This window comes from Neomonachus schauinslandi, chromosome 15, assembly GCF_002201575.2.
Source record: "Neomonachus schauinslandi chromosome 15, ASM220157v2, whole genome shotgun sequence".
Classification (NCBI taxonomy): Eukaryota; Metazoa; Chordata; class Mammalia; order Carnivora; family Phocidae; genus Neomonachus; species Neomonachus schauinslandi.
In genome coordinates, this window is record NC_058417.1 from 25,723,969 (window position 1) to 25,749,991 (window position 26,023).

General features: G+C 34.2%; 1 protein-coding gene across 1 annotated transcript in view; it reads right to left on the reverse strand.

Annotated features, from left to right (window-relative positions):
* Window positions 1-26,023, reverse strand: part of BRIP1 (BRCA1 interacting helicase 1) — a 167,512-nt gene that overhangs the window by 70,766 nt on the left and 70,723 nt on the right. The window contains exon 15 of the mRNA XM_044921824.1: window positions 23,721-23,882. Within this exon, the coding sequence (XP_044777759.1) occupies window positions 23,721-23,882 (162 nt within the window). The remainder of the gene's footprint in view (window positions 1-23,720; window positions 23,883-26,023) is intronic.

Sequence of the window (26,023 nt, forward strand, 5' to 3'; positions counted from 1 at the left end):
CAACTCCTTATTCCCCACTTCCCCTTCCTCCCCCAGCCCCTGGCAACTATGCTTCTACTTTCTGTCTCTATAAATTTGACTACTCTAGGTACTTCATATAAAGGGAATCATACAGTATTTGTCTTTTTGTGACTGCCTTATTTTACTTGGCATAATGTGTTCCAGTTTCATTCATGTAGCAGCATAAAAACACCATCATTTATTATCTCAGTTTCTGTAAATCAGAAGTCCAGCGGGATGCCTAGGTGGATCAGTCAGTTAAGCGTCTGCCTTCAGCTCAGGTCATGATCCAAGGGTCCTGAGATTGAGTCCCGCATCAGGCTCCCTGCTCAGTGGGGAGTCTGCTTCTCCCCTCCCTCTTCCCCTGCTAGTGTGCTCTCTCTCTCACTCTCTCTCTCTCAAATAAAATCTTAAAAAAAAAAAAAAGAAGAAGAAGAAGAAGAAGTCCAAGCACAGTACAAATCACAATACAACCAGATTCTTGCTTAGGGTCTCACTAGGTTAAAACTAAGGTGTCCACCAGGGCTGCAGTTCTCATCTGAAACTTGGGTTTTCTTCCAAGGTCACTAGTTGTTAGCAGAATTCATTTCCTACGGGCTATAAGACTACTGTTCCCATTTTCCTGCTAGTTATGGGCCAGGATGTCTCTCAGCAGCTAGAGGCCACCTGCAATACTTTGCCATATGCCCCACCCCTCCCGCCAATCAGTTTACAACATGGGTGTCTGCTTTCTTCCAGGCTAGATCAGGTCTCTCTGACTTCCTTGTTGGCAACCAGTTGCAGAAAATGTTTTTAGAAGGCTTGTATGATTAGATAAGGGCCATCTAGATAATCTCCCTATCTTAAGGTCTACTGATTTCATACGCAAATCCCTTCACACCAGTACCTAGATTAGTATTTCATTGAATAAATGGGAGGAGTATGCGCATGAGGAGCCAGGAATCTTAATGGGACTATTTTAGAATTCTGCCTACCACATATATGTAGGTATGAAAATGCATGGCAGCTGAAGGCACTTCTAATAATACAACGTAACCCAAAAAAAGGTATATATAGGATGGGGGAGTGGAGGAGCAAGGCTGAAAAACAGCCAAGGCTTCTAGGTAATGCAAAGGATTTTAGGCTTTATCTTTCAGAAAATAGGGAATTACTAAAGGTTTTTTAAGCCTTGGTTATACTATTATGGTCCAATGGGCCCATTTTTCATTTCTGAACATTTCTAACTATTTGTAAGATAATAAATTTCAAATAATCAATTTCATCACTATTTTTTCTTAGAGGACTACCAAAAGAAAATTTACTTAAAAAACAATGAATCATGGAACACTACATCAAAAACTAATGACGTAATGTATGGTGATTAACATAACATAATAAAATAAAAAAAAAGAAAAGAAAAATTCTAATAAAGAAAAAAAGCTGACATATACTTAGTGATTACTATAACCCTACAAATAAATAGAGCTAAGGTTTCTAAAAAAAAAAAATTAAAAAAAAAAAAACTGTATCTGGCAATTACTATATGGGTTAACTGAACTCTTTTATAATTCTAAGATATATTATGGGATCTTACTGATATGATTTTTCCTACATCTTGAAACATTCAGCTATTTCATTATCCTGCAAATTATCCCATCACTACCCATTATTACTCATCAATTATTCCTAGTAATGTTAAAAAACAACTAAAATAAAAAAATAGAATAATGACAGTATCATGTAGGATGATGCAATAATAAAATAAACTGTCATTCTTCTTACTGTGTTGCTCAAAGTATTGCATCATCTTTTCAGAAAGTATAAAAGAAAATTGAGTATTTGTAGTTGTTTTTAGCTTTCATTGGACAGTGTTGAAAACCAAAAATTTTTCATTTTCTGCCCAAAACGGCAAAAAAGAAGGAAATTAACAAAGGAAGATGTTTCATAATTACTAGATGAGCAGAAAATGAATGAAGAGACAGAGAGCAGCACCCCAACTCTAATGACAATGATGAAACTGGATGGTGTAAGTAAAATCTCTATGACTCTTCAGATAACAATATCCTAGATAAAAGTTCTTAAATTCAAGAATTAATGTGTGATCAACATATATCCGAGGACAAGAAGGAATCATGGTATTCTCACCAAGTTAATTACTCGGCAGGAAGGACTTAATCACACAATATTTTGTGACAACAACAATGACCATCCCTTCCCATCCCATTGTTGCTGAAAACACATATGACATTATATTTGTACACCAAAATTTACTTGAAACAGAGATTTTGTTGTATCTATACTCTTGTTAAAGTCCCTAATAATTTTTAACTATTCCTTTATTCTTCTATAAATTATTCCTACAATGACTTAAAATATATATATAAAACATCAAAGGAGAGCATATCCAGAAAAGTGGCCTATAAAACCAAGAAGCCTCCTTCTCTTGTGTGCAATCTGCAGAAGAATAAAAAAAATGATAAATATATGAAGTTGACCTTGTTCATGCTGTATATAAACTATAATGGACACAGTACATACAGTGAATTATATTAAATATAGTTATACTAAAGCTCTCTTTGCTCCCACCCTTTTTAAACCAAAAAAATAATAATAGTAATTAAAAAATTAAAAAGCTATAACTACTTTTCTTGGTACATTGAGGGTTAAACAAGAGAGTAACATGATCAGTGTGGAGAAAATCTGATGAATGAAAGACTGAAGGGAGAAAGACCACTTAACAATAATTGAGTTTAGAGATGAGGGTCAAACTAACACAGTGACAGTGGAAATATAACATTCAATAAATGAACGGGAAGACAGCCACAAACCGGGAGAAAATATTTGCAAAAGACACATCTGATAAAGGACTATTATCCAAAACATACAAAGAACTACCAGAATTCAACAATAAGAAAACAACCCAATTAAAAAATGGGCCAAAGACTAGAATGCTCATTTCGCCAAAGAAAATACACAGATGGCCAATGAGCATATGAAAAGACACTTCACATCTTATGACATCAGGGAACTGCGAATCAAAACAAGGTACCACTAAACTCCTATAAGAATGGCCAAAATCCAAAACACTGCCAACACCAAATGCTGACAAGGATATGGTATGAACAGGAAATGGTACAGCCACTTTGAAAGATAATCTGGCAGTTTCTTACAAAAGTAAATATAATCTAGCAATTGTACTCCTTGGTATTTACCCAAATGAATTGAAAACTTATGTCCACACAAAAACCTGCATACCGATGTTTACAGCAGCTTTCTTTATAATTGCCAAAAACATGGAAGCAACCAAGATGTCCTTCAGTAGGTAACTGGATAAACTCGTACATCCAGACAATGAATAGTATTAAATGCCAAAAAGAAATGAGCTGGCAAGGCATGATAAGACATGGAGGAAACTTAAATGCCTATTAGTAAGTGAAATAGGCTACATATTATATGATTCCAACTATAGGACAGTCTGGAAAAGGTAAAACTATGAAGACAAAGAAATCAATGTTTGCTAAGGATTGGGGAGGGAGGAATGAATAGGTGGAACACAGGATTTTTAGGGCAATGAAACTACTATGCATATTATAATGGTAGATACATATCATTATATATTTACAAAAACTCATAGAATGTATAATACCAAGAAGACACTAACGTACACTATGAACTTTGCATAATGATGTGTCAATATACATTCATCAAGTATGATAAATGTACCACTCTGCTGAGGGATGTTAATAACACTGGAGGCTATGCATGTGTGGGAATAGGAGCTCTCTGCACTCTCCACTCAGTTTTGCTGTGAACTGCTTTAAAAAAAATAAAATCTATTAAAAAGAAAAAAAAAGATTACATGACCTACAGACTTTTCTACATTGAGCTGCTATCTGTTCCATCTTTTTTTTTTTTATATTTTTCACTTCAAAATCTGTCATGATACCATGACATCCTAGTTATACCACCTTTAAGCTAATGTTACCTAAACCAGGCAAGTGAAGCAAATTGTATTTCAAAAAATTCAGAAATAGTCATTTGTTCCAAGGTAAATACCAATGCACTGGTATGAATTCTAACCATTCATTCACCATGTCCTGTAGAAAGTGCCATGTCTTTTGAAAGAGTTTTAAAATGTGGTAACCCTTGGGCGCCTGGGTGGCTCAGTCGTTAAGCGTCTGCCTTCGGCTCGGGTCATGATCCCAGGGTCCTGGGATCGAGTCCCACATCGGGCTCCCTGCTCAGCAGGAAGCCTGCTTCTCGTTCTCCCACTCCCCCTGCTTGTGTTCCTGCTCTCACTCTCTCTCTCTGTCAAATAAATAAATAAAATCTTAAAAAAAAAAAATGTGGTAACCCTTGAGTATCTGGCACCTTAAAATTGAAGTCAAGAGACTGAGAGAATTCACATCTGTAGTTTGCATTTGTTTTATTACTTGAGAATATTCAATTCTAATACAAAAGGCAAGAAACCAAAGGGATGAGTGAAATTCACAAGATGTTTAAGCCATAGATAGAAGCTGGAAACCTGTAAAACACATTAAACAGATAAGCATAGCATATCTGTGTGTGAACACAGATGGAAAGGGATGGATGGATCAAGTAGATACTAAATATTCCAAATATACTAAATATATCTGAGTCATATGAAACACTCAATATTCAAGAACTCTTAATTCAGCCATCCATTGTTGACACTGATCCTGGCCACACATATCTTCTGCCAAGAAAGGTAAATAAAATACACAGTTGCTCAGCAGGCTAATTGGTGGACTACAGCTATGGCCAAGTGCACTCACCCCTACTTTTCTCTAATAAATAAGCGTGAGCATTAGCTTTGAGTGCTTTCCATTATTGTGGCACCTTGCTCAAACCTCATCTCTAGTCTTTGTAACCATACCATCTGTAAGGAAAGCTGAAATAGCAGAGAGAGAAAGTCAAGACATATGAACACTGTATAACCCAGGATTTAGGTAATGTAGTCCTTCCATCCACTTGTACTTTATCCTAAATGTATTAACTAACCCTCAACTCTTTCCCCTTGCTTCTAACTGTGGTTTTAAATTTGTTTAATAAACTATGTGATTTAAGCATTTTAATGTGGTCTGTCAGCTTCTCTGTCCCATTCCCCCTGGGACAGCCTGCCTAATAGGCAGTATTGGGGGCTACCATTGCATCAAGGTAATTTCCTACCTGTCAACACCCAAATCATCTAAATTCAAAAGCTACCAATCTGAAACTGTCAGCCAAAAAGAAAAATCCAATGGTTACTGTTATGAAGATTAACTGTAGATGGATATTAAAGATTATAACCAAGACAAATGCCTGCAGCCTCCAAGTTTTTCTAGCCCATATCAAATGCAAATAAATCACTTAATATGGACATGTATAGTAAATTAATCATGAATTAAACTTAACCAATTTGCCATCATTTCCCCAAAAGTGCTTTCTATATCTATGCTTTTATCCATGGAAAATATAGTTTAGAACCAAGGTTAGAGAGTGGGGGATGCACAAGCAGTTAGAATGAATGCAGCTTCTAGATTTATTGCTTGACCCTTGCCTCTTTGACCTAGGTTATCTGGCCATCCTTGACTCTAATTAAACTTAACTTCCTTACTCTTACTTTCCCTAGATTTTTCACTTAAAAAATTATAATCAATATCTTTTTATAAAGGTCTATTGAAGCCAGACATGGCACAAATGTACACATATTATTTATAGACAAATGGCATGAATGATTATATGCATGCACACACACACACACACACACACACACACACACAAAGCAAAAAACCTGGTTATTTAAGTAGCTACTTTCCAAATGATCTCTTTCTTTTTTCAGAATATTTGATCACTCACTCATTAAAGACACTTTTCAGCATACCCCTTCAGAGTAGCTCTTTGTCTACTTTCCAAGGATAACAGTTTACCTCACAAGCAAACCTAAATGTGAAAAGCAAATATAAATACTGACATACCAATATGTAGTTATTCATATAAACCTGCATATTATTCTAAATAAAAATAGATCAAATTAATGTTTATCAGATCAGCTTTATTTCATATATCAAACTCTAGAATGCTACTATGAAGATAGCACTGGGCCAGAAAATCAAGAGTCCTAGGGCAAGTGCTTTCATTAATTAAACATATGACCTTGGCCAAGTAATTTGAGTCATCTACTCAGAATATAGTATGTGCCCAATAAATGTTTGTTAAATAAAAAAACCGATGAAGGTATGAACAAATGAAGGAATATTGTTTAATTAAAAAGAGAAATTCTTTTCTTTTAAAGATTTTATTTTTGAGAGAGAGAGAGAAAAGAAGCAAGGGAGAGGGAGAAGCAACTCCCCACTGAGCAGGGAGCCTGATGAGGGACTCGAAGCAAGGACCCTGGGAACATGACCTGAGCCGAAGGCAGATGCTTAACCGACTGAGCCACCCAGGCACCCCCAAAAGAGAAATTCTTAAGAACTACACGTAACCTCTCACAATCCCAAAGGCCTCAACACCATGAAGATTCCTTCTACTTAACACTGTGGAAGAAATGTTCCTTTAAAAGGCTCAGTTGATTACTTAAAATAAGGCAAACCCATAATCTATAGAAACTTCAAGTGTCTAAATAAGAAAAAAAATTTTTTTTTTTAAGATTTATTCGAGAGAGAGAGAATGAGAGAGAGAGAGCACATGAGAGGGGGGAGGGTCAGAGGGAGAAGCAGACCCCCCCGCTGAGCAGGGAGCCCGATGCGGGACTCGATCCCGGGACTCCAGGATCATGACCTGAGCCGAAGGCAGTCGCTTAACCAACTGAGCCACCCAGGCGCCCGAAAAAAAATATTTTAAATGGGACAATTTGGTTTCTCCTTCAAATTAAATGCAACATAGCTTAAAAATGAGAAAAAATATCAAACTATCAGCATTGTAAATTTCTCTCAACATACAAATTTAAGTAATACTTATAAAAATTATAACTAGAGACTGAACAGAAACACTTGCATTTTATTCCTTATCTGACAATCAGTAGTCAATGCAAAAATGTTCCCTCAGGGAAAATGGTTCATACATTTTACTCATAAAGATATAAAAGAAAACCAGACTGAAATGAATAAAAAGATTCAAGTTGCTACTTTTGCACCAGAGTATCTCTTTTCCAAATGACTTAATGGAAACTTTTCTATTCATAAAGAAAAGTTCAGAAAGTCTTTTACCCAGAAAAATGATCTCTCATGAAGTCCTAAAGCAGCGGTGCTACTAGTTAAATGACAATCGTTAAAAATAAAATTTATCTTATTGGAGGAATGATACTCTTCACAAAACTATTACAATTTTTAGTAACTTGAGAAGACTGAAAGAAATGCAGGGGAAAAGATGTAGAATGACAACCTCACTTTCATCCATCCTGCAGTTTATAACAAAAGGAAATTCGTTTTATTTCTCCCAGTGAAAGAGTAAAGCTTTGAGTAAATCACTCATCCTAATCACCCAGACATACTGGGAAAAACTACCACTGAAATGTGTGTTGTTTGAGAACTTTAGACTTCTATCCTATGTTTCTTCTGTGAAAACTTGTAACTTTCTGTGTGTGCAGTCTTTCCATTAAATTCTTTCACACAGGTAAGCTGAAATCATGATTATACAAATATTTTCTAAAAAGAAATTTAAAAACATAAAACTACTATTTTTTTCTGACTTTGCTAATGCTATCCCCTCAGTCTAAAATCTTATCCCCACTCCCATATCTACCACTGCAAAGCTACCCACCTTTTTTTAACACCCACTGAAATAGCATCTCCTCTAAGAAGCATCACTAATTCATTCAGTCAAATGTGGTCTCTTCCTACTCTTAACTCCGTATCACTTTTATCTTCCTAATGATTAAAGACTTTGTCAACTACCATAGAGATTTGTACACAACATATTTTATACCACTACCGAAACTGAAATCATCTTGAAGGGATAAGAGAAGAAGAGATCTTGTTCATTTTTGAATCTTCAATAGGGCTTAGCACAGTCCTTTGCATGAAGTACACATTCAGTAATTATTTCCTCAATGGATCAATAAAAATAAATGTGAATAAAGTTACTAGATTTCCCAGAAAGATCTTAAATGTAATATGAGCAAGTTTTTCAATGTAAATAATTTTGGTATTTTAAAAAAATTAATTAAGAATATTAAAAGTTCCTTCTCAATATAGAAATAATGTTAATATGCAGGGATTAGGGGCACCTGGGTGGCTCAGTTGGTTAAGCGACTGCCTTCGGCTCAGGTCATGATCCTGGAGTCCCTGGATTGAGTCCCGCATCAGGCTCCCTGCTCGGCAGGGAGTCTGCTTCTCCCTCTGACCCTCCCCCCTCTCATGTGCTCTCTCTCATTCTCTCTCTCTCAAATAAATAAATAAAATCTTTAAAAAAAAATATGTAGGGATTAGAATGTATTGATCTATGGTACAAATCACAGGGATGTTAGCTTGTAGTTCTAAAATATCTCTGATATTAGACACAATAAGAAAGACTTGAACCAAGGAGAATTAATACCCATCCATTTATGTGTTCATTGAACAAGCATCTATGGAGAACTTACTATGTGCCAGTCATGATGCCTTTGCTACCTGACTGCATTTCACAAATCTCATTTCACTTTAGTCAATCTTCTCTGCATATGCCAAAGAAGCAAATCCTGATCCAAATTGTTCTTCTTAACCCTTTTCTTACCCTGATGATCTACCCCTGTGTAGGAAGAAGTCTAAGAAAGCTCCCAAGATTTCTGTCCTCTGTACACACCCTGTATAAACTTCTCCCCTTGACTGTGAGTGGGGTAAATGTAAATAATAAGGTTTCACTCTCATGATTAGGTTATATTATGGTGCAAAGGTGGAAGGACTTTGCAGATGTGATTAAAATCCACCTCAACTGGTTCTGAGTTAAACAAAAGGGAGATTATCCTGGGTAGATTTGATCAGGTAAAATCTTTAAAAGACAGATTACCCCCATTCTGAAAAGAGACACATTTTTTGGATTTGAAGAAGCTGACATGTGGTTGAGAGAACCACATGGCTAGACCTCAGGGCAGCCTCTAAGAGTTAAGAGCCATCTCCAGCCAAAAGCCAGTAAGAAACTGGGTGCCTCAGTCTCACAACCACAAGGAGATAAATTCTGTCAATAAACTGAGGGCACTGGGAAGCTAATCTTTCCCTAATCAGGCCTCCAAAGAGATTGCAGCACCAAGTGACCCCTGATAGGCCTGTGAGATCCTGGGGAAAAAACCCCGTGAAATCCTGAGGAAAAAAAACCTAAGGCATGCCCAGACTCCTCACCCACTGAAATAATAAATGTATGTTGTTTTAAGGTGCTGAGTTTGTGGCATTTATAATGCAACAATAGAAAATAAAACCCTTCTATATATATTTCAATCTTGGTCCCAAATATCCCCCTGAAATAAATTCTAAAGTAAGCTCTCACATCTTCTGCATGTCCAATGTCAAGCCCATTCAAAATGAAAAACAGATGATATGATACACTTAGTAACTCCAGTTATTGTACTGTGCAAGAGTTGACAATAATACTGACAAAAGATTATAATGTGTTAGTTTGATATTTTAAGTAAATTACACCTACATTGTAAAACACAGTTGAAGTACATTTTTAAAGATAAAGTTACAACTTCCACATTCAGCTCCAACATGTAAAGAACTTGGGAGTCATCATACCCACCTTACACCAAGATAAAAGTGGAACAAACTGAAAATCAGTCACTTTTCTTGGACACATAGAGAATTGAGATCAAAAGGCAAATTGCTACCCTAAAATCTGGAGAGACAGGTGAATACAGAGAATCATAGTCTACATCTGCTTACTTACAGCAGAAGCCACTACAACCATAAACTGGTATGATCATTTTGATGAATTGCTGGAGGCACAGTGTATGCTAGTGCAAAAGTGAGAAACTCCTAGGGCTGCAGTCTTAGGGGTCCCCCACATTTCTGGATATATTACCTTCAGGAACCCCACCAGGTTCTCACAGTAAAGAGCAAAAAAATCCCTCTGGTTTCTGACAGGGGGAGGAGAAAAGTAACCATTTTGAAATATAAACAAAGCATTCCCCAAAACAAAGGCCAGTCTCCCAGTAAGGGTTCTGAACTGTGTGGGGAAGGAACATTACCTGAACTCCAGCTCCCTCTAGATTTCCTGTCTAAGGAGATGAATAAAGAGCTGGGAAACATATGTGAAAGTCACAGCCCAAGGACACAGTACACCGAAAGACTGAGACTTAATCATAGAATTAGAGGATGCTTCCCCTTTCCCCATACCTTACCATCATATCGGCAGGGCTCCAGGATAATGCCAGTGGATTACAACTGAGAGAGCTGTAATCTCAGACCCTAAGAATGAGTTTTTAAGGACACTAGACAATAACTCAAAACCACATGAAGAATTAAAGGGTACTAATAAAAGTAACTTAAGTAACATAAGTAAATATAAGAGACAGTATAAATGTATTTTTTGTTTGTAACACTTTTTATCTATTTGATTTAAAAGACAACTACAAATGCAGTAATTATAAATCTGTGTTAATAGGCATACATGTATATTTATGTCGATGACAATAAAAGCACAAGGAAAGCGGGACATAAAACAGCTATATCTAGCATCAAAATTTTTATATACTATTGAAATTAATTATCAATTCAAATTATATTGTTATGAATTAAGATGGCTATTATAATTCCCAGGACAACCATTAAAAAAATAACTAAAAAATACATAATAAAAGAAACACCAAGGGAATTAAAATGGCATAATAGAAAAATTTAAATGGCAGTAATGGAGGAAAAGAAGGGGGGAAAAAGATGACATACAGAAAACAAATACCAAAGTGGCAGACATAAAAACTACCTTATCAATAATTACACTAAATGTAAATGAAATAAAAAATGGGTTTTTAAAAAATGATTCAACTATATGCTGTCTAAAATAAGATGTTCAGAGATACAAATATTGAAAGTAAAAGGAATATTATTTAATCATAAAAAGGAATAAAGTATTGATTCATCCTACGATACAGATAAACCTTGAAAACATGCTAAGTGAAGGAGCCACACACAAAAGGCCACATATTATATGATTCCATTTATATGAATGTCCAGGAAAGGCAAATCCACAGAAACACAAAGAGTGGTGGTTACTAGGGGGTAAGGGGAAGTAAGAATGGGAATTGACTACTACTGGATAAGAGGTTTCTTTTTGAAGTGAAGAAAATGTTCTGGAATTAGACCATTAGCGGTGATGGCTGTACAACTTTGTAAAAATGCTCAAAACTACTGAATTCTATACTTTAAAAGGGTGAATTATATGGTATGTTAATTATATCTTGAAAAAAAGTTTTTTAAAAAACAAAAAGGAAGGAGACCAACTTCATATTAAGAAAAAACATGTTAAAGAAAGAAAAAATAATTAGGCTTCTGAATTTTCAAAAATTCAAGATTTTGAAAAATTATAATAGGAATCAATTGGTAATTAGAGTAATTGTAATAAGAATTAGCTGAAAATTATGAATAAAGAAAACTTTTCTCCTCTGTGCTAGAATATTGATTCTTCAGAACCTTCTTTTTTAAACATACTTTTTTAATTGTGAAGAAGTAATTGCTCTCAAATTTTCAAAACATCTCATGTCTTTAAGTTCATATGCTTCATGATGAATAAATTTTTATTATGATACATTCTACATAGAAAAAAAAAACCCTGTAACCCACATATTGTGTATCTTTTCAGATCCATATAGCATAATTATATGATATAAAAACTATTCCAACGTAACATTTAAGTATGTAATCTTTATTATAATAAAACCAATGCTTTTTAAATTTTACTTAAATTTTCATTTATTTAGAAAATATACTTTTACTATGAAACCATGTTACAACTGTCATTTTTATTTTTTTTTTTAAAGATTTTATTTATTTATTTGACCCAGAGAGAGACAGCGAGAGAGGGAACACAAGCAGGGGGAGTGGGAGAGGGAGAAGCAGGCTTCCCGCGGAGCAGGGAGCCCGATGCGGGGCTCGATCCCAGGACCCTGGGATCATGACCTGAGCCGAAGGCAGACGCTTAACAACTGAGCCACCCAGGCGCCCCATACAACTGTCATTTTTAATATCTTTTATTGTTAAAAGACAAAGTGAATAAATATACACTCACAAGAGTATTTCTGGTAAAAGTCAATAGCAATGCCAGCAAAAATAACTTCTGAAAATGAGTATCAGGATTGATACTCACTGGGTGTCACATAGTATCAGAAAGTAAAAATTAGTTAGAAATAGAAGATGCTTTTAAATAAGATTTAAGATAAAAAACCATTAGTGTTTATGTCGCCAATCTGTCTACATTAAGATGTATAAAGGCCTGGTGCCTGGTGTCTTATCAAAGACTAAGTAGCCAATGAAGAGAAAAGTGATAATGCCTATAAACTTAGTTGTTTCATCATAATAGTTACAGATCTTTCTATGGAAACTGTTTACAATGTTATTATAAATAAATATGTTTTTATATTGTGAATTATAGGCCCGTAACACAATATTTTATCAATTGTGCCTATTATGTCATAATTAAGAAATAGTATCTAATATTAGATGTTAATAGCATCCTGGGGCACCTGGGTGGCTCAGTTGGTTAAGCGACTGCCTTCGGCTCAGGTCATGATTCTGGAGTCCCGGGATCGAGTCCCACATCGGGCTCGCTGCTCGGCAGCGAGTCTGCTTCTCCCTCTGACCCTCCTCCCTCTCATGCTCTCTATCTCATTCTCTCTCTCAAATAAATAAATAAAATCTTTAAAAAAAAAAAAATAGCATCCTGATCTTGGGGCACCTGGGTGGCTCAGTCATTAAGCATCTGCCTTTGGCTCAGGTCATGATCTCAGGGTCCTGGGATCGAACCCCGCATCGGGCTCCCTGCTTGGTGGGAAGCCTGCTTCTCCCTCTCCCACTCCCCCTGCTTGTGTTCCTGTTCTCGCTATCTCTCTCTGTCAAATAAATAAAATCTTAAAAAAAAAACAGCATCCTGATCTTAAAGTTGTCATCAATATACATATTATTCATTAATTAAAAACAAAATTTCATTATTTGGTTTGCCATTTTTAAATCTTTAAACATCTTTCCCCCCTTTTATTTTTTCTTCTGGCTGATAATTTGCTTTAGCTGAATTTTTGCCTGCCGCTTTACTTACATTATTAAATATTCTAGACTTCATTAAGGTGAAGTAGAAGTAGAAGCTTGCAGGAAATGTAAACTAACACATAAGATTAATTACCTAAAAATTCATGACATGTCAACTTGTATAAACAACAATTCTAAACATTCATTTAAAAACTAAATTTGAGGGGTGCCTGGATGGCTCAGTTGGTTAAGTGTCAGGTCATAGTCTCTGGGATCAAGCCCAAGTCAGGCTCCCTGCTCAGTGGAGAGTCTGCTTCTCCCTCGCCCTCTCCCTTTGTCCCTCCCCCTGCTCATGCTTGCTGTCTCTAATAAAATCTTCAAAAAAAAAAAAAAGGCAAAAAAAAGAATTTGAACTATATTGGAATATACAGATTTTCATTTCAAAAGCTACTCACTGGGTGTCATGGAGCTATTTATATTGCCATACCAATTGACCTAATGAAAGGCAGAATGTATCTATGCACTTTGGTTAAAGGGGAAGTATTAAGGGCACTGTTTTATTCTTGGTTTAACCACTTAATTTTCCTGAAGGATACAAAAACATTATATAATAAAGACACCCCATGTTTCCATGTGGGAAGATTTTACATTATCCTTTCCAGATAAATGTATTTAAATAAAATTTTCATCAAATTTTCAACAAAAACTATTTTTTTGTTTTGCTGTTTAAAACAGCAATTTTATTGACTATAATTTACATACAACAAAATACATGCATTTCAAGTAAACAGTTCAATGAGTTTTAAGAAATGCATATACCCAAGAAACTCCCACCATCATCAAAATATGAAACATTTACATTTTCCCAAAAAGTTCCTTTGTGCCATTGTGGACTGAGTTTTTCTCACTCAAAATTTATATGTTGAAGCCCTAATTCCCAGTATCTCAGAATGTGACTGTATTTAAAGATAAGGTCCTTAAAGAGGTGATTTTAGTTTTTATGTTTTGGTATGTGATCAATTTTGAGTTAATTTTTAGATAAGGTTATGAGGTGTCAGCATTCATTTTATCTCATATGGATATACAAGTGTTCCATTTCCTGAAAAGACTTCCACTTGTCCAATAAATTACCTTGGCAACTTTGTCAAAAGCCAACTGACCATAAATATACATGTGAATCTACTTCTGGACTCTGTTCTGCTGATAATATATGTCTATCCCTACGCCCAATATTTCTGTAGCTTTACAGGAAATCTTGAAACCAGTTACTTAAGACTTCTAATTTTGTTTTTACTTATTTTTCTAAGTTTTTAAATAATCTAAGTTACTTGCACTTTTATATGAATTACAGAATCATATCAGTGTCTTTAAAAAAAGGCTTACTGAAATTTTTACTAAGATTGACTTGAATGTACAAATGAATTTCAGGATAATAATACTTCACCAATGCTGAGACTTCCAACTCATGAACATAGTATCTACTGATATAGATTTTATATATACAGGTTTTAATTTTTCTCAGCAATGCCATGTACTTTTCAGTGCACATAATTTCACAATTTTTAGTGTTATTTGAACTGATATTGTTTTAAATTTTATTTTCCAATCGTTCGTTACTATTATAAACATACAATCTGTTTATGTATACAGTTAACCCTTGAACAACAGAGGGGTCAAGGGCACCAACACCCTTGCCCAGTCAAAAAGCCACATATAACTTCGGACTCCCCCCAAACTTAACTACTGTTAGCCTGCTGTTGACCAGAAGACTTACCCAAAAAATAGTCGATTAACACATATTTTGTATGTTAAATGTACTATTTACTGCATAAAGCAAGCTAGAGAAAAGAAAATATTATTAAGAAAATCATAAGGGGGATGCCTGGGTGGCTCAGTCAGTTAAGTGTCTGCCTTCAGCTCAGGTCATGATCCTGGGGACCTGGGATCAAGTCCCACATCTGGCTTTTTGCTCAGTGTGGAGACTGCTTCTCCCTCTGCCTACCACTTCCCCTGCTTGTGCTCTCTCTCTCTCTCTCTCTTTCTCTGACAAATAAATAAAATCTTCAAAAAAATAATAATAAGGAAGAGGGGCGCCTGGGTGGAGCAGTTGGTTGAGTGTCCGACTCTTGGTTTCAGCTCAGGATCATGAGATTGAGCCCCACATTGGGCTCTGGTCTGCTTGGAATTCTCTCTCCCTCTGCCCTTCCTGTTTGTGCACAATCTGTCTAAAACAAATAAATAAATCTTTTAAAAAATTTTAAAAGAGAAAATCATAAAGAACAGAAAATACATTTACAGAACTGCACTGTATTTGTTTTTTAAAAAAACTGACATGTAAGTGGACCTGTGCAGTTCAAACCCGAGATGAGGGGCACCTGCACTGACTTTCTCTAGACTGAGAATCTGCTGCATTCAGTTATTAATTCTACTAGCTTTTTTGATTCCTTAGTGTTTTATAAGTACATAATCACGATGTCTGAGCAAAACCAATTTTACTTATTCTTTTGAAATCTTTGTAATTTTATTTCCTGTTTTTGTCTTACTGTACTAGATACAGTACAATATTTAATAGAATAGAAAACAGACATCTGTGCCTTGTTCCTGAAAGTGAGCAAAAAAGCATTCAGTCTTAGAACATTAAGCAGGATGTTAGCTATAAGTTTTTTACAGATTCCCCTTTATCAGATGGTTCTTTATTTACCTGAAAGTTATATTATGAATTGGCATTAAATTTTGTAAAATGCTTTATCTATAACTTTAGATGCACATGTGATTTTTCTAGCTTATTCTATTCATGAACTGAATTATACTGGTGGATTTTTGAAGACTGAACTATTATTAGCTTCCCAGGATGAATCTCACTTGGTCATGATATATGATACTTTTTATACTAAGGGATTATATATACCAATTACTTAGGCCTGTGTTGGTCCATAGTTTTATTTTCTTGTAATATCCTTTTATTTGGCTTTGGTATCAGAGATATGTTTGCCTGATGACATGGGAAGTGCTCCCTCTTCCTCTATTTTCTGAGTTTGGGTAGTATTGGTAATTTTTCTTGATAGAATTAACCAATAAAGACATCTGAGCCTACAATTTTCTTTGTAAAAAGGTTTTAATTACTACTTCAATTTGTTCAACAGATATGTTATTTGAATTATCTAATTCTTGTTGAGTCAATTTTGGTAATCTGTGTCTTTTAAGGAATCTATCCATTTCATGTAAGTTGTTTAACTGTTTGGCATAAAGTTGAAAATATCCCTTTATTATTTTTATTTTTATTTATTTATTTATTTATTTTTTAAAGATTTTATTTATTTATTTGAGACAGAGAGCATGAGAGGGAGGAGGGTCAGAGGGAGAAGCAGACTCCCTGCCGAGCAGGGAGCCCGATGCAGGACTCGATCCCGGGACTCCAGGATCATGACCTGAGCCGAAGGCAGTCGCTTAACCAACTGAGCCACCCAGGCGCCCCCTTTATTATCTTTTTAATTCAACAAAATCTGTAATGATATTCCCACTTAATTCCTAATATTGGTAATTTCCCTTTTTTTATCTTGACCAGTTTTGCTAGGTTTTATTAACTTTATTAAAACATTTTAATAATGAGTACAGCTCTTGGTTTCATTGATTAATTTCTATTATTTCTTGGTTTTCTATTTTATAGATTTTTGTTCTTCATTATTTCCTTTCCTCTATTTAGTTTGTGTTTATTTTCCTCAAATTCAGATTATGATTTTAAGACCTTTCTCTTTTTTCTAATAAGCATTAAAAGCTATGAATTTCCCTCTAAGTATAACTTTAGCTCTACTATATAAATTGTGATGTTTTGTATTTCCCTTATCTCTCAATTCAAATATTTCAAGAAATAATGGCTGAGGGCGCCTGGGTGGCTCAGTTGGTTAAGCGACTGCCTTCGGCTCAGGTCATGATCCTGGAGTCCCGGGATCGAGTCCCGCATCGGGCTCCCTGCTCTGCGGGGAGTCTGCTTCTCCCTCTGACCCTCCCCGCTCTCATGTGCTCTCTGTCTCTCTCATTCTCTCTGTCTCAAATAAATAAATAAAAAATCTTTAAAAAAAAAAAAAAAAAGAAATAATGGCTGAAATTTTCCCAAATGTAATGGACGAAATGAATCTACAAATCCATGAAACCTAACGAGTTCAATCAGAATAAATCCAAAGTGACCTATACAAAGATACTTTGTAATTAAACTGTCAAAAGATGAAGAGCAAAATAAATAAATAAATGAATAAACAGATGCAAGAGAGAAGCAACTCATATCATCAAAGGATTCTCAATAAGATCATAAGCTCAGTTCTCATCAGAAAACTCTTATGAGAGTCCAGAAAGCAGTGGCCTCTGCTAAAGAAAAAACTATCAGCCAGGAATTCTGTAGCTGGCAAAACTGTCCTTCAAAAATGAGGGAGAAGTTATGACATATCCAAATAAACAAAAGCTGAAAGAGTTTATTAGGCCTTTTGAAATGAATGGATCTAAAACAGTAACTTAAAATGGTATAATGATATAAAGATCTCTAGTAAAGGTATAAACATGAAAAAAGATAAAGCCACTATTTTTGTAATTTTGGTTTGTGACTCTATTTTTAATTTTCTACAGGATTTAAAAGGTAAATGCATCAAAATTTATTATAAGTCTTTGTTGTTGGACACACATGTATAAAGGAGTACTCTGACATCAATAATACAAAGGAGAGATAGAGCTGTTTAAATGTGAAGTTTTTGTACATAAATGAAGTTAAGTTGATAACAATTCAAATCAGATAGTTACAACTTTAGGATGCTAATAGGTAATCCACATTGTAAGCACAAAGAAAAGTATCTATAAAATATACACAAAACAAGAAAGCAAAATGTATAACTATAAGAAATCAACTAAACAAAAAAGAGGGTGGTGATGGAGAAAATGAGGAACATAGAAGTTTTGTAAAACATACAGAAAACAAATAACAAATGGCAAAATGGATTTTAAAAGATGGTTCAACTATATATTGACTACAAGAGATTCACTTTAGATCTAAAGACATGAAGGCTGAAAGTGAAAGGATGGAAAAGCTATTCCACACAAATGGTAACCAAAAGAGAGGTAGGGTGCCATAACTAATATCAGACAGAATAGACTTTAAGTCAAAAACTGTTACAAGGGCCAAAGGATACTATATATTGATGATAAAAAGGTCATTTCATGAAAAACATATAACAACTGTAAACACATGCACCAAAATCGGAGTCCCAAAATCTATTAAGCAAACAATGGCAGAATTGAAGGGAGAAAAGACAACTATACAATAGTTGGAGATATCAGTTACCCACTTTCAATAATGAATAGAAGTTGGATAGAGATAAGAAAGGAAATAGAGAACTGTAACAACACTATAAGCCTGTTGGACCTAAGAGGCATGTATAAAATTTCAATCACAACTGACAATACACATTTTTCCAAAATGGACACGGAACAGTTTCCCAGAGAGACCATGTCAGTCCACAACACAAGTCTTAATAAATTTAAAAAGACCGTAATCATACATAATATCTTTTCTGGTCACAATAGAATAAAACTAGAATTTCTATCAATAAAAGAAGGAAAACTAGAAAACTCACAAATATAAGGAAATTAAACAACACATATTTTAAACAACCTATAGGTCAAAGAAGAAATCACAAGAGAAATTAGAAAATACCTTGAGAAATATGAAAATGAAAACACAACATACCAAAACTTATAGGATGCAAAGAAAGCAGTGCTAAGAGGGAAATTTATAGCTTTAATGACACACTTATAAAAAGATCTCAAATGAGTAATCTAATTTTATGCATTCAGGAACTAGAAAAATAAGAGCATACTAAATCCAAAACTAGCAGAAGGAAGTAAATAATAAAGATTATAGAAGAGATAAATTAAATAGAGAATAGAAAACAGTAGAGAAAATCAGTAAAATCAAAAGTTGGTTCTTTGAAAAGATCAATAAAATTTACAAACATTTAGCTAGATTGACTTTGGGGGGAAAAAAAGACTCAAATTACTAAAACCACAAAAGAAAGAGGGGACATCACTACCAATTTTACAGAAATGAGGATTATAAAAGAATATTATAAACAACGGTATGCCACCGAACTGGATAACCTAGATAAAATGGGCAAATTTGAAGAACACACAATCTACAAATACTGAATCATTAAGAAATAGAAAATCTGAATAGACTTAAAACTAGTAAGGAGATTGAATCAGTAATCAAAACCCTTCCAACAAAGAAAATCCCTGAATCCAGTGGCTTCACTGGTGAATATTACAAATCACTTAAAGATGAATTAACACCAATCCTTCTCAAACTCTTCCAAAAAACTGAAGAGTACAGAATATTTACTAACTTATTCTTTTTTTTTTTTTAAAGATTTTATTTATTTATTTGAGAGAGAGAATGAGACAGAGAGAGAGAGCATGAGAGGGGGGAGGGTCAGAGGGAGAAGCAGACTCCCTGCCGAGAAGGGAGCCCGATGTGGGACTCGATCCCGGGACTCCAGGATCATGACCTGAGCCGAAGGCAGTCACTTAACCAACTGAGCCACCCAGGCGCCCCTACTAACTTATTCTATGAGCCTAGTATTATCCTGAGAGCAAAGACAAAGACAGAAGCAAAAGAAACTACAGACAAATATCTCTTACAAATACTCATGCAAGAATCTTCAACAAATCTAAGCAAACCAAATTCAGCAATATACTAAAAGGATTATAAACCATGACCAAGTGGGATTTATTCCCAAAATTAAAGAGTGGTTCATCATATGAAAATCAATGTGGGGCAGCTGGGTGGCTCAGTCGTTAAGCGTCTGCCTTCCGCTCAGGTCATGATCCCAGGGTCCTGGGATCGAGCCCCACATCGGGCTCCCTCCTCCGCGGGAGGCCTGCTTCTCCTTCTCCCACTCCCCCTGCTTGTGTTCCCTCTCTCGTTATAGCTCTCTGTCAGATAAATAAATAAAATCTTTAAAAAAAGAAAATCAATCAATGTAATACACAGCATTAATAGAATGAAGGACCAAAAAACACATGATTATTCTAAATTGATACAGAAAAAGCATCAATGACAAAAAACAGTCAATAAACTAGAAATAAAAAGAAACTTCTTCAACATTATAAAGCAATATATGGAAAACCCACAGCTAATATCACACTCAATGGAACAAGTCAGGGATGCCAGTTTGTAGCACTTCTATTCAACATAGTAGTTTAAGTTCTTAGCCAGAATAATCAGGCAAAAAAAGGAAATAAAAGACATCCAAATTGGAAGGAAGAACTAAAATGATCTCTGTTTGCAGATGACATGATCTTTTTTAAATAGAAAGTGAAAGATTTCCCACCCTCCACCCCACCAAATATAAAGCAAATAAATTCAGAAAAGTTTCAGGATACAAAATCAATACAGAAAAATCAGTTTCCTTTCCATACAGCAGCAATGAACAACTGGAAAAGGAAGTTAAGAAAACAATCCATTTGCAACAGCATTAAAAAAATACTTAGAAATAAATTTAAACAAGAAGGTTAAAGAGTTGTACCCTGAAACTACTAAACATTGCTGAAAACAATTAAAAAAGACATAAATAAATGGAAAGACAACCCATGTTCATAGGTTGGAAGAATTAATATTATTAGTAATACTACCAGAACAGATTCAATGCAATCCCTATGAAAATCCCACCAGCACTCTTTTGCAGAAAAAGAAAAAAATCCATCCTAAAATGCATTAGGAATCCTGAGGAACTCCAAATAGCCAAAACAATCTTGAAAAAGAACAAAATTAGAGGACCTACACTTCCTGATTTTAAAACTTACTGCAAAGTTAAAGTAACTGAAACAGTAATGGCATAAGGATAGATTTACAGACTAAGGAAACAACAGAAAGTCCACACATAAGTCCTTGCATATGTGGCTAATGGGTTTTCAACAAGGGTACCAAGACCATTCCATGAAGAAAAGAGAATCTTTTCAACAAATGATGCTGGGAAAATTGGGTATCCACATGCAAAAAAAAATAAAATTCTGATAACAAATATTGGGACAAATATTGTATGATTCCATTTACATGAGGTACCTAGGACAGTCAAATTCTTACAGACAGAAAGTAGAATAGAGATTACCAGGGAGCGGATCTGGGGAGTTACTATTTCATAGTTAGAGATTTCCTGTTCGGGATGATGCAAAAGTTGTAGAAACGGACAGTGTTTATGGTTGCATAAACTGTGAATACATGGTTAAAATGATAAATTTTATGTTATGCGTGTTTCACCACAGTTTTTAAAAAAGAAATAACAATAAATATCAGAGGAATAGGTCAAAGGTTTGAGAAGCCTCTGAGGTATAGAACTGAAAAATGAGAAATGAGACAGGGGACTGCTGTTTGTCATTATAATCATTTTTTATTATTTAATTATGTATAAGAATATAAGAATTGATAAATTAAATTTTTAAAGCTTAAAAAATTATAATAATTCAAAAATGAAAAACTGGGTAATTTTTTGATATGTTTTATAGAGAATTAATATCCACATGATCTATTAAAAGTCCATACAAATCAATAAAGAAGATAAATACAGTATAAAGACAATAAATTAGAAAATAAGAAATAAGCAAAACCCCAGAGAACTACCAATCCCACTCTTAATAAAAGAAATAAACTAAAACTGAAACAAAATACTTTTGAAAGATTATTTTCTGTATCTTCCCATTCTTTTTTAGTTGAAAAGGAAGAAGAAAAATAATCCATTTGTTAAGCCAATTTATAAATCTGCTAAAAAGTATACTTAAATGTTAGTCTCCGTAGTCACCCAATAATTAATCATCAGTTTCAGTAACTATTAAATTAATACTGTGCTAAATCTATTCCAAAAATTAAATTTAGGAGGTAATATTACTTCTACATTTAGTTACTTTTCTTCTACCAAGTGATATATTTCACCTAAATTTATTAAGAATTAGAACATATTTTTAAACTACTGAGACTGGCTAATGAAAATTTTACTATTTGAGAAAACTGGTACCAAAAAATATGGTTCATTATTCAACAGTCTGTTTTTTCACTGTAACTTTTTCAATGGCAATTATATTATTGTCAATTTTAATAACTTTATATTAGATTTGGTTTTCCTCTATATACACAAAAAACAGAAACAAACAAACAAAAAATACCAAATTGCTTCCTAGCATATAAAGAATCACTCTTACCATGTCTTTGAAGCTTAGCAGAATATGAAATTTTTCATTTACTCAACTGGACATTGCTGGCTCACTTTCTGGGATTGTGACTGAGATTTTGCTTTTCTTTAGTTCCAAGCTTAATTATTAGTTTTCCTTAACATAGCTGTTTGGTGTAAATGTACACATTCTGGGATAAATATTGCTTTCTATAAAGAATTTTTAAGATGTTTATGTCCATTTTATTTTCAGATGTTCTTGTGAAAAAAAAAAACTTACCTGATTAAATTTCTTCTGAAAGCAATTCTTCCAATTTATCTATAGGAAGACTAATATACTGTCTCTGCTAACAAAGTATGTCTTTGTCCCCTTCGGGCTGCTATATCAAAATACCTCAAGCTGGATAGCTTTTAAACATAAGAAATTTATCACATACAGTCCTGGAGGCTGGAAAATCCAAGATCAAGGCACCAGTGTGGTCACATTTGATGAGGGCCCTCTTCCTGGTTCATAGCTGGCACCTTTTCTCTACGTCCTCACATGGTGGAAGAGGCAAGGTTTCTCTCAGGTCCTCTTTTATAAACATTAATCCTATTCATAAGAATTCTGACCTCATGACTTAAGCATCTCCCAAAGGCCCCACTCCTAATAGCACCATCTTTAGGGGTTAGGATTTCAACATATGAAATTTTGGAGGACACATTCATACACAGCAGTATGTAAATAAATGAAAAGACAGTAGGAGAGCCAAAAGTTATCAGTATTGCCATTCAAATATATTACTTATTTATGCTACATATATAATTTCCTATGAGAAAAGAAAAGGGAATACCACTTCTCTACATTGGAATTTAGCTTGGGTTTTGATAAAGTATGATTTTACTCTCAGGAATTATATGTGGTTTTAATGCTTTGAATATTAGGACTAAAATACACTATATAACTCAATTTTACACAAGAAAATATTATTAAAAATCAGAAAGACTTTAAAAGCAAGAAAAATATCTAGCCAAATACATGAAGTAAAAAAGATGAGTAACAAAGGAAGTCTGACTTTAGATTCAGATTAATGAAACATTCAAAAGTATAATTTATGAAAGTAAAGAATGTTTTCCTTCAACTATGAAAAAATCAAGCTATCCCTAAGAATAAAAATAACGTACACATTAACAGTCCTTATATAACTAACATTGCTTGGAGACATTTAATCTCTTACAGTTTCAAGTAAAACAGTGATTGAACAATCAATATCTTAATCAATAAATAAGTAAAATTATATATGATGTTTAGAAAACTGTAATTCCTCTGTTGCTTCTGAACTCTGGAAGCTTATCCCGGTAATCCCATGTGATTTTTTAAAGGCAAAAGAAACAATAAATATTGTCTTACCTTGTAAGATGGCAAGAAACACAAAATTCCTTGGCTCACAGTCTGACACACAGATAACAAAAGTTCGCCCACTTCATCCTGAAACTCAAATGTTTCTGTGTGCTGGAAGGTAGCACAGAGATTCCGACCCTTGGGGCCTGACCCAATGGTGCCCACCCAAACCTAGAATATAAATATGTCATATTAGAGTCATGCCTAAACTACGCAGGCAAATTAGCATTTAGTTGAGAAATCAACTAAACAAAAAAGAGGTGGTGATTCCACCATAATTTTATGTATGTCAAAAGAAGATCAAGCAACAAGTTTAGAGGAAATTTATTTTTAAATTGGTGGTGTTTTTCTATTATCATTAATTAATTATATATAATTATATATAAATCTAATTTATAGAAATTTAAGCAGACCAATAGCTTTGCAAAATTAAACATGTAGTAAAATTCTGTGGGATGTGAACAAATGAAATGAGTAAATCAGAAATGATTCCAAACTCTTAGAAATGAAGGCTTATACCATCTGCTGTAGATAAGCCTCTGAGACTCAACTATGACAACAGCTAAGTATAATCAATATGAATATACTTAACAAATTTACAAATTCACTGATGGTCAAAGATCTAGTCCTAAAATATCAGACCCACCAAATTTTAGTTATTTGCAATTGCTCTACATTCATACAGACCTAGCTTTAGTATACTTAATTTGACTAAGAGAAAGAAAAAACTTTATTAGTAATCTAAAGACAATAAAGACTTCAGATTGTTGAAAAATGTAATAGCCCTATATTTTCAAATGATATATGAGATTGAGGTACATTTTCCAAGATGACATCTGATAGACACCAATTTAACCAACTTTTAACTAAATGATTAACTAGTAATAAGACAAACTGATATTAAGTGTTTCCTGACATGAGGCAATGGAAAGTAACAATATCACCTATATAGTAATGTTACCAAACTGTTTAACCTGAATCTATCAAGAAGAAACAATCATATAAAATCCAGATTATAAGACATTCCTCAGGATAACTGCTGACTTGAATTCTATAAAAATGTCATGAAAGATAAAGACAAAAAAATAAGTCAAAAAAAAGTTTTAAGACTAGAAATATGAAAGTCAAGTGTAACATGTAATACTTGATTGGATCTTGGACCAAGAATAAAAATAAACAGGATAAAGACATTTTGGAAATAACTGGAGAAATATAAATATTGACACTATTGTACCAATATTACATTTCTTGGGTATGATTATGGTATTGTAGTTATGTAGGATTATGTACTTGTTCTTTTTTTAAATGATTATTTATTTAAGAAAGGTGGGGGCGGAGAGGCAGAGAGAGAGGGAAAGAATCCCCAAGGCAAGCCCCACATGGGGCTCCGCACTGGTGTGTGGAAGCCTGCTTGGGATTCTCTCTCTTCCTTTCCCTCTGTTCCGCCCCCCTCCCTCTCTAAAAAAATAAAAATAAAAATATTTTTTTTATAACAGAAAAACTCAAAAAAGCCAAGAGTTTACTCTTTAAAAAGATTAATAAAAGCAATAAACTCAAACCGACACTGATTAAAAAAACACAAAACCAGAAAATACAAATTGACAGTATCAGGTAGGGATAAGAACACGACTACAGAGCTCACAGAGGTTAAAAAGATAACAAAACACTTCACAATAAAAAATAAATTTTTAAAGTTGGGGGCAAATATTATAATAGAATTCAACTGAACAATCAGCATTTTTACTATTATAATTCATTGGCATTACAGGTTAAATGGGCTTTTGTGTATTAGACTGAGAATATAGAGACTATAACAACATTCTTATGAGAAAATATATGTTAAATTTATTAATAACTTCCCATATTTATTTGAACCTCTAAAAAAGGCAACTTAAAACTATAGGACATAGAGTGCACTTGTGGTGAGCACCAGGTATTCTATTAAGTCCTGAATCATTAAATTGTACACCTGAAACAAATATTACACTGCATGTTAACTAAATGGAATTTAAATAAAAACTTTTTAAAAATGTGGAACATACATTTTTCCTTCACTATTGTTTATAGCAATGTCTCTAAACAGGAGCACTCTGGCACTATAGAAAGCACAATTCTTAGTTATATAGGAGCTTAACATTCAAGGTCCCCACCTACTAAATATCAGTAGTTCCTCCCAAGTAATTGTGAAAACTAAAAATGTCCCTACACATACACCTTGGTTGAAAACAACAGCTTTATGGGCGCCTGGGTGGCCCAGTCAGTTGAGTATCTGACTTCAGCTCAGGTCATGATCTCAGGGTCCTGGAATCAGG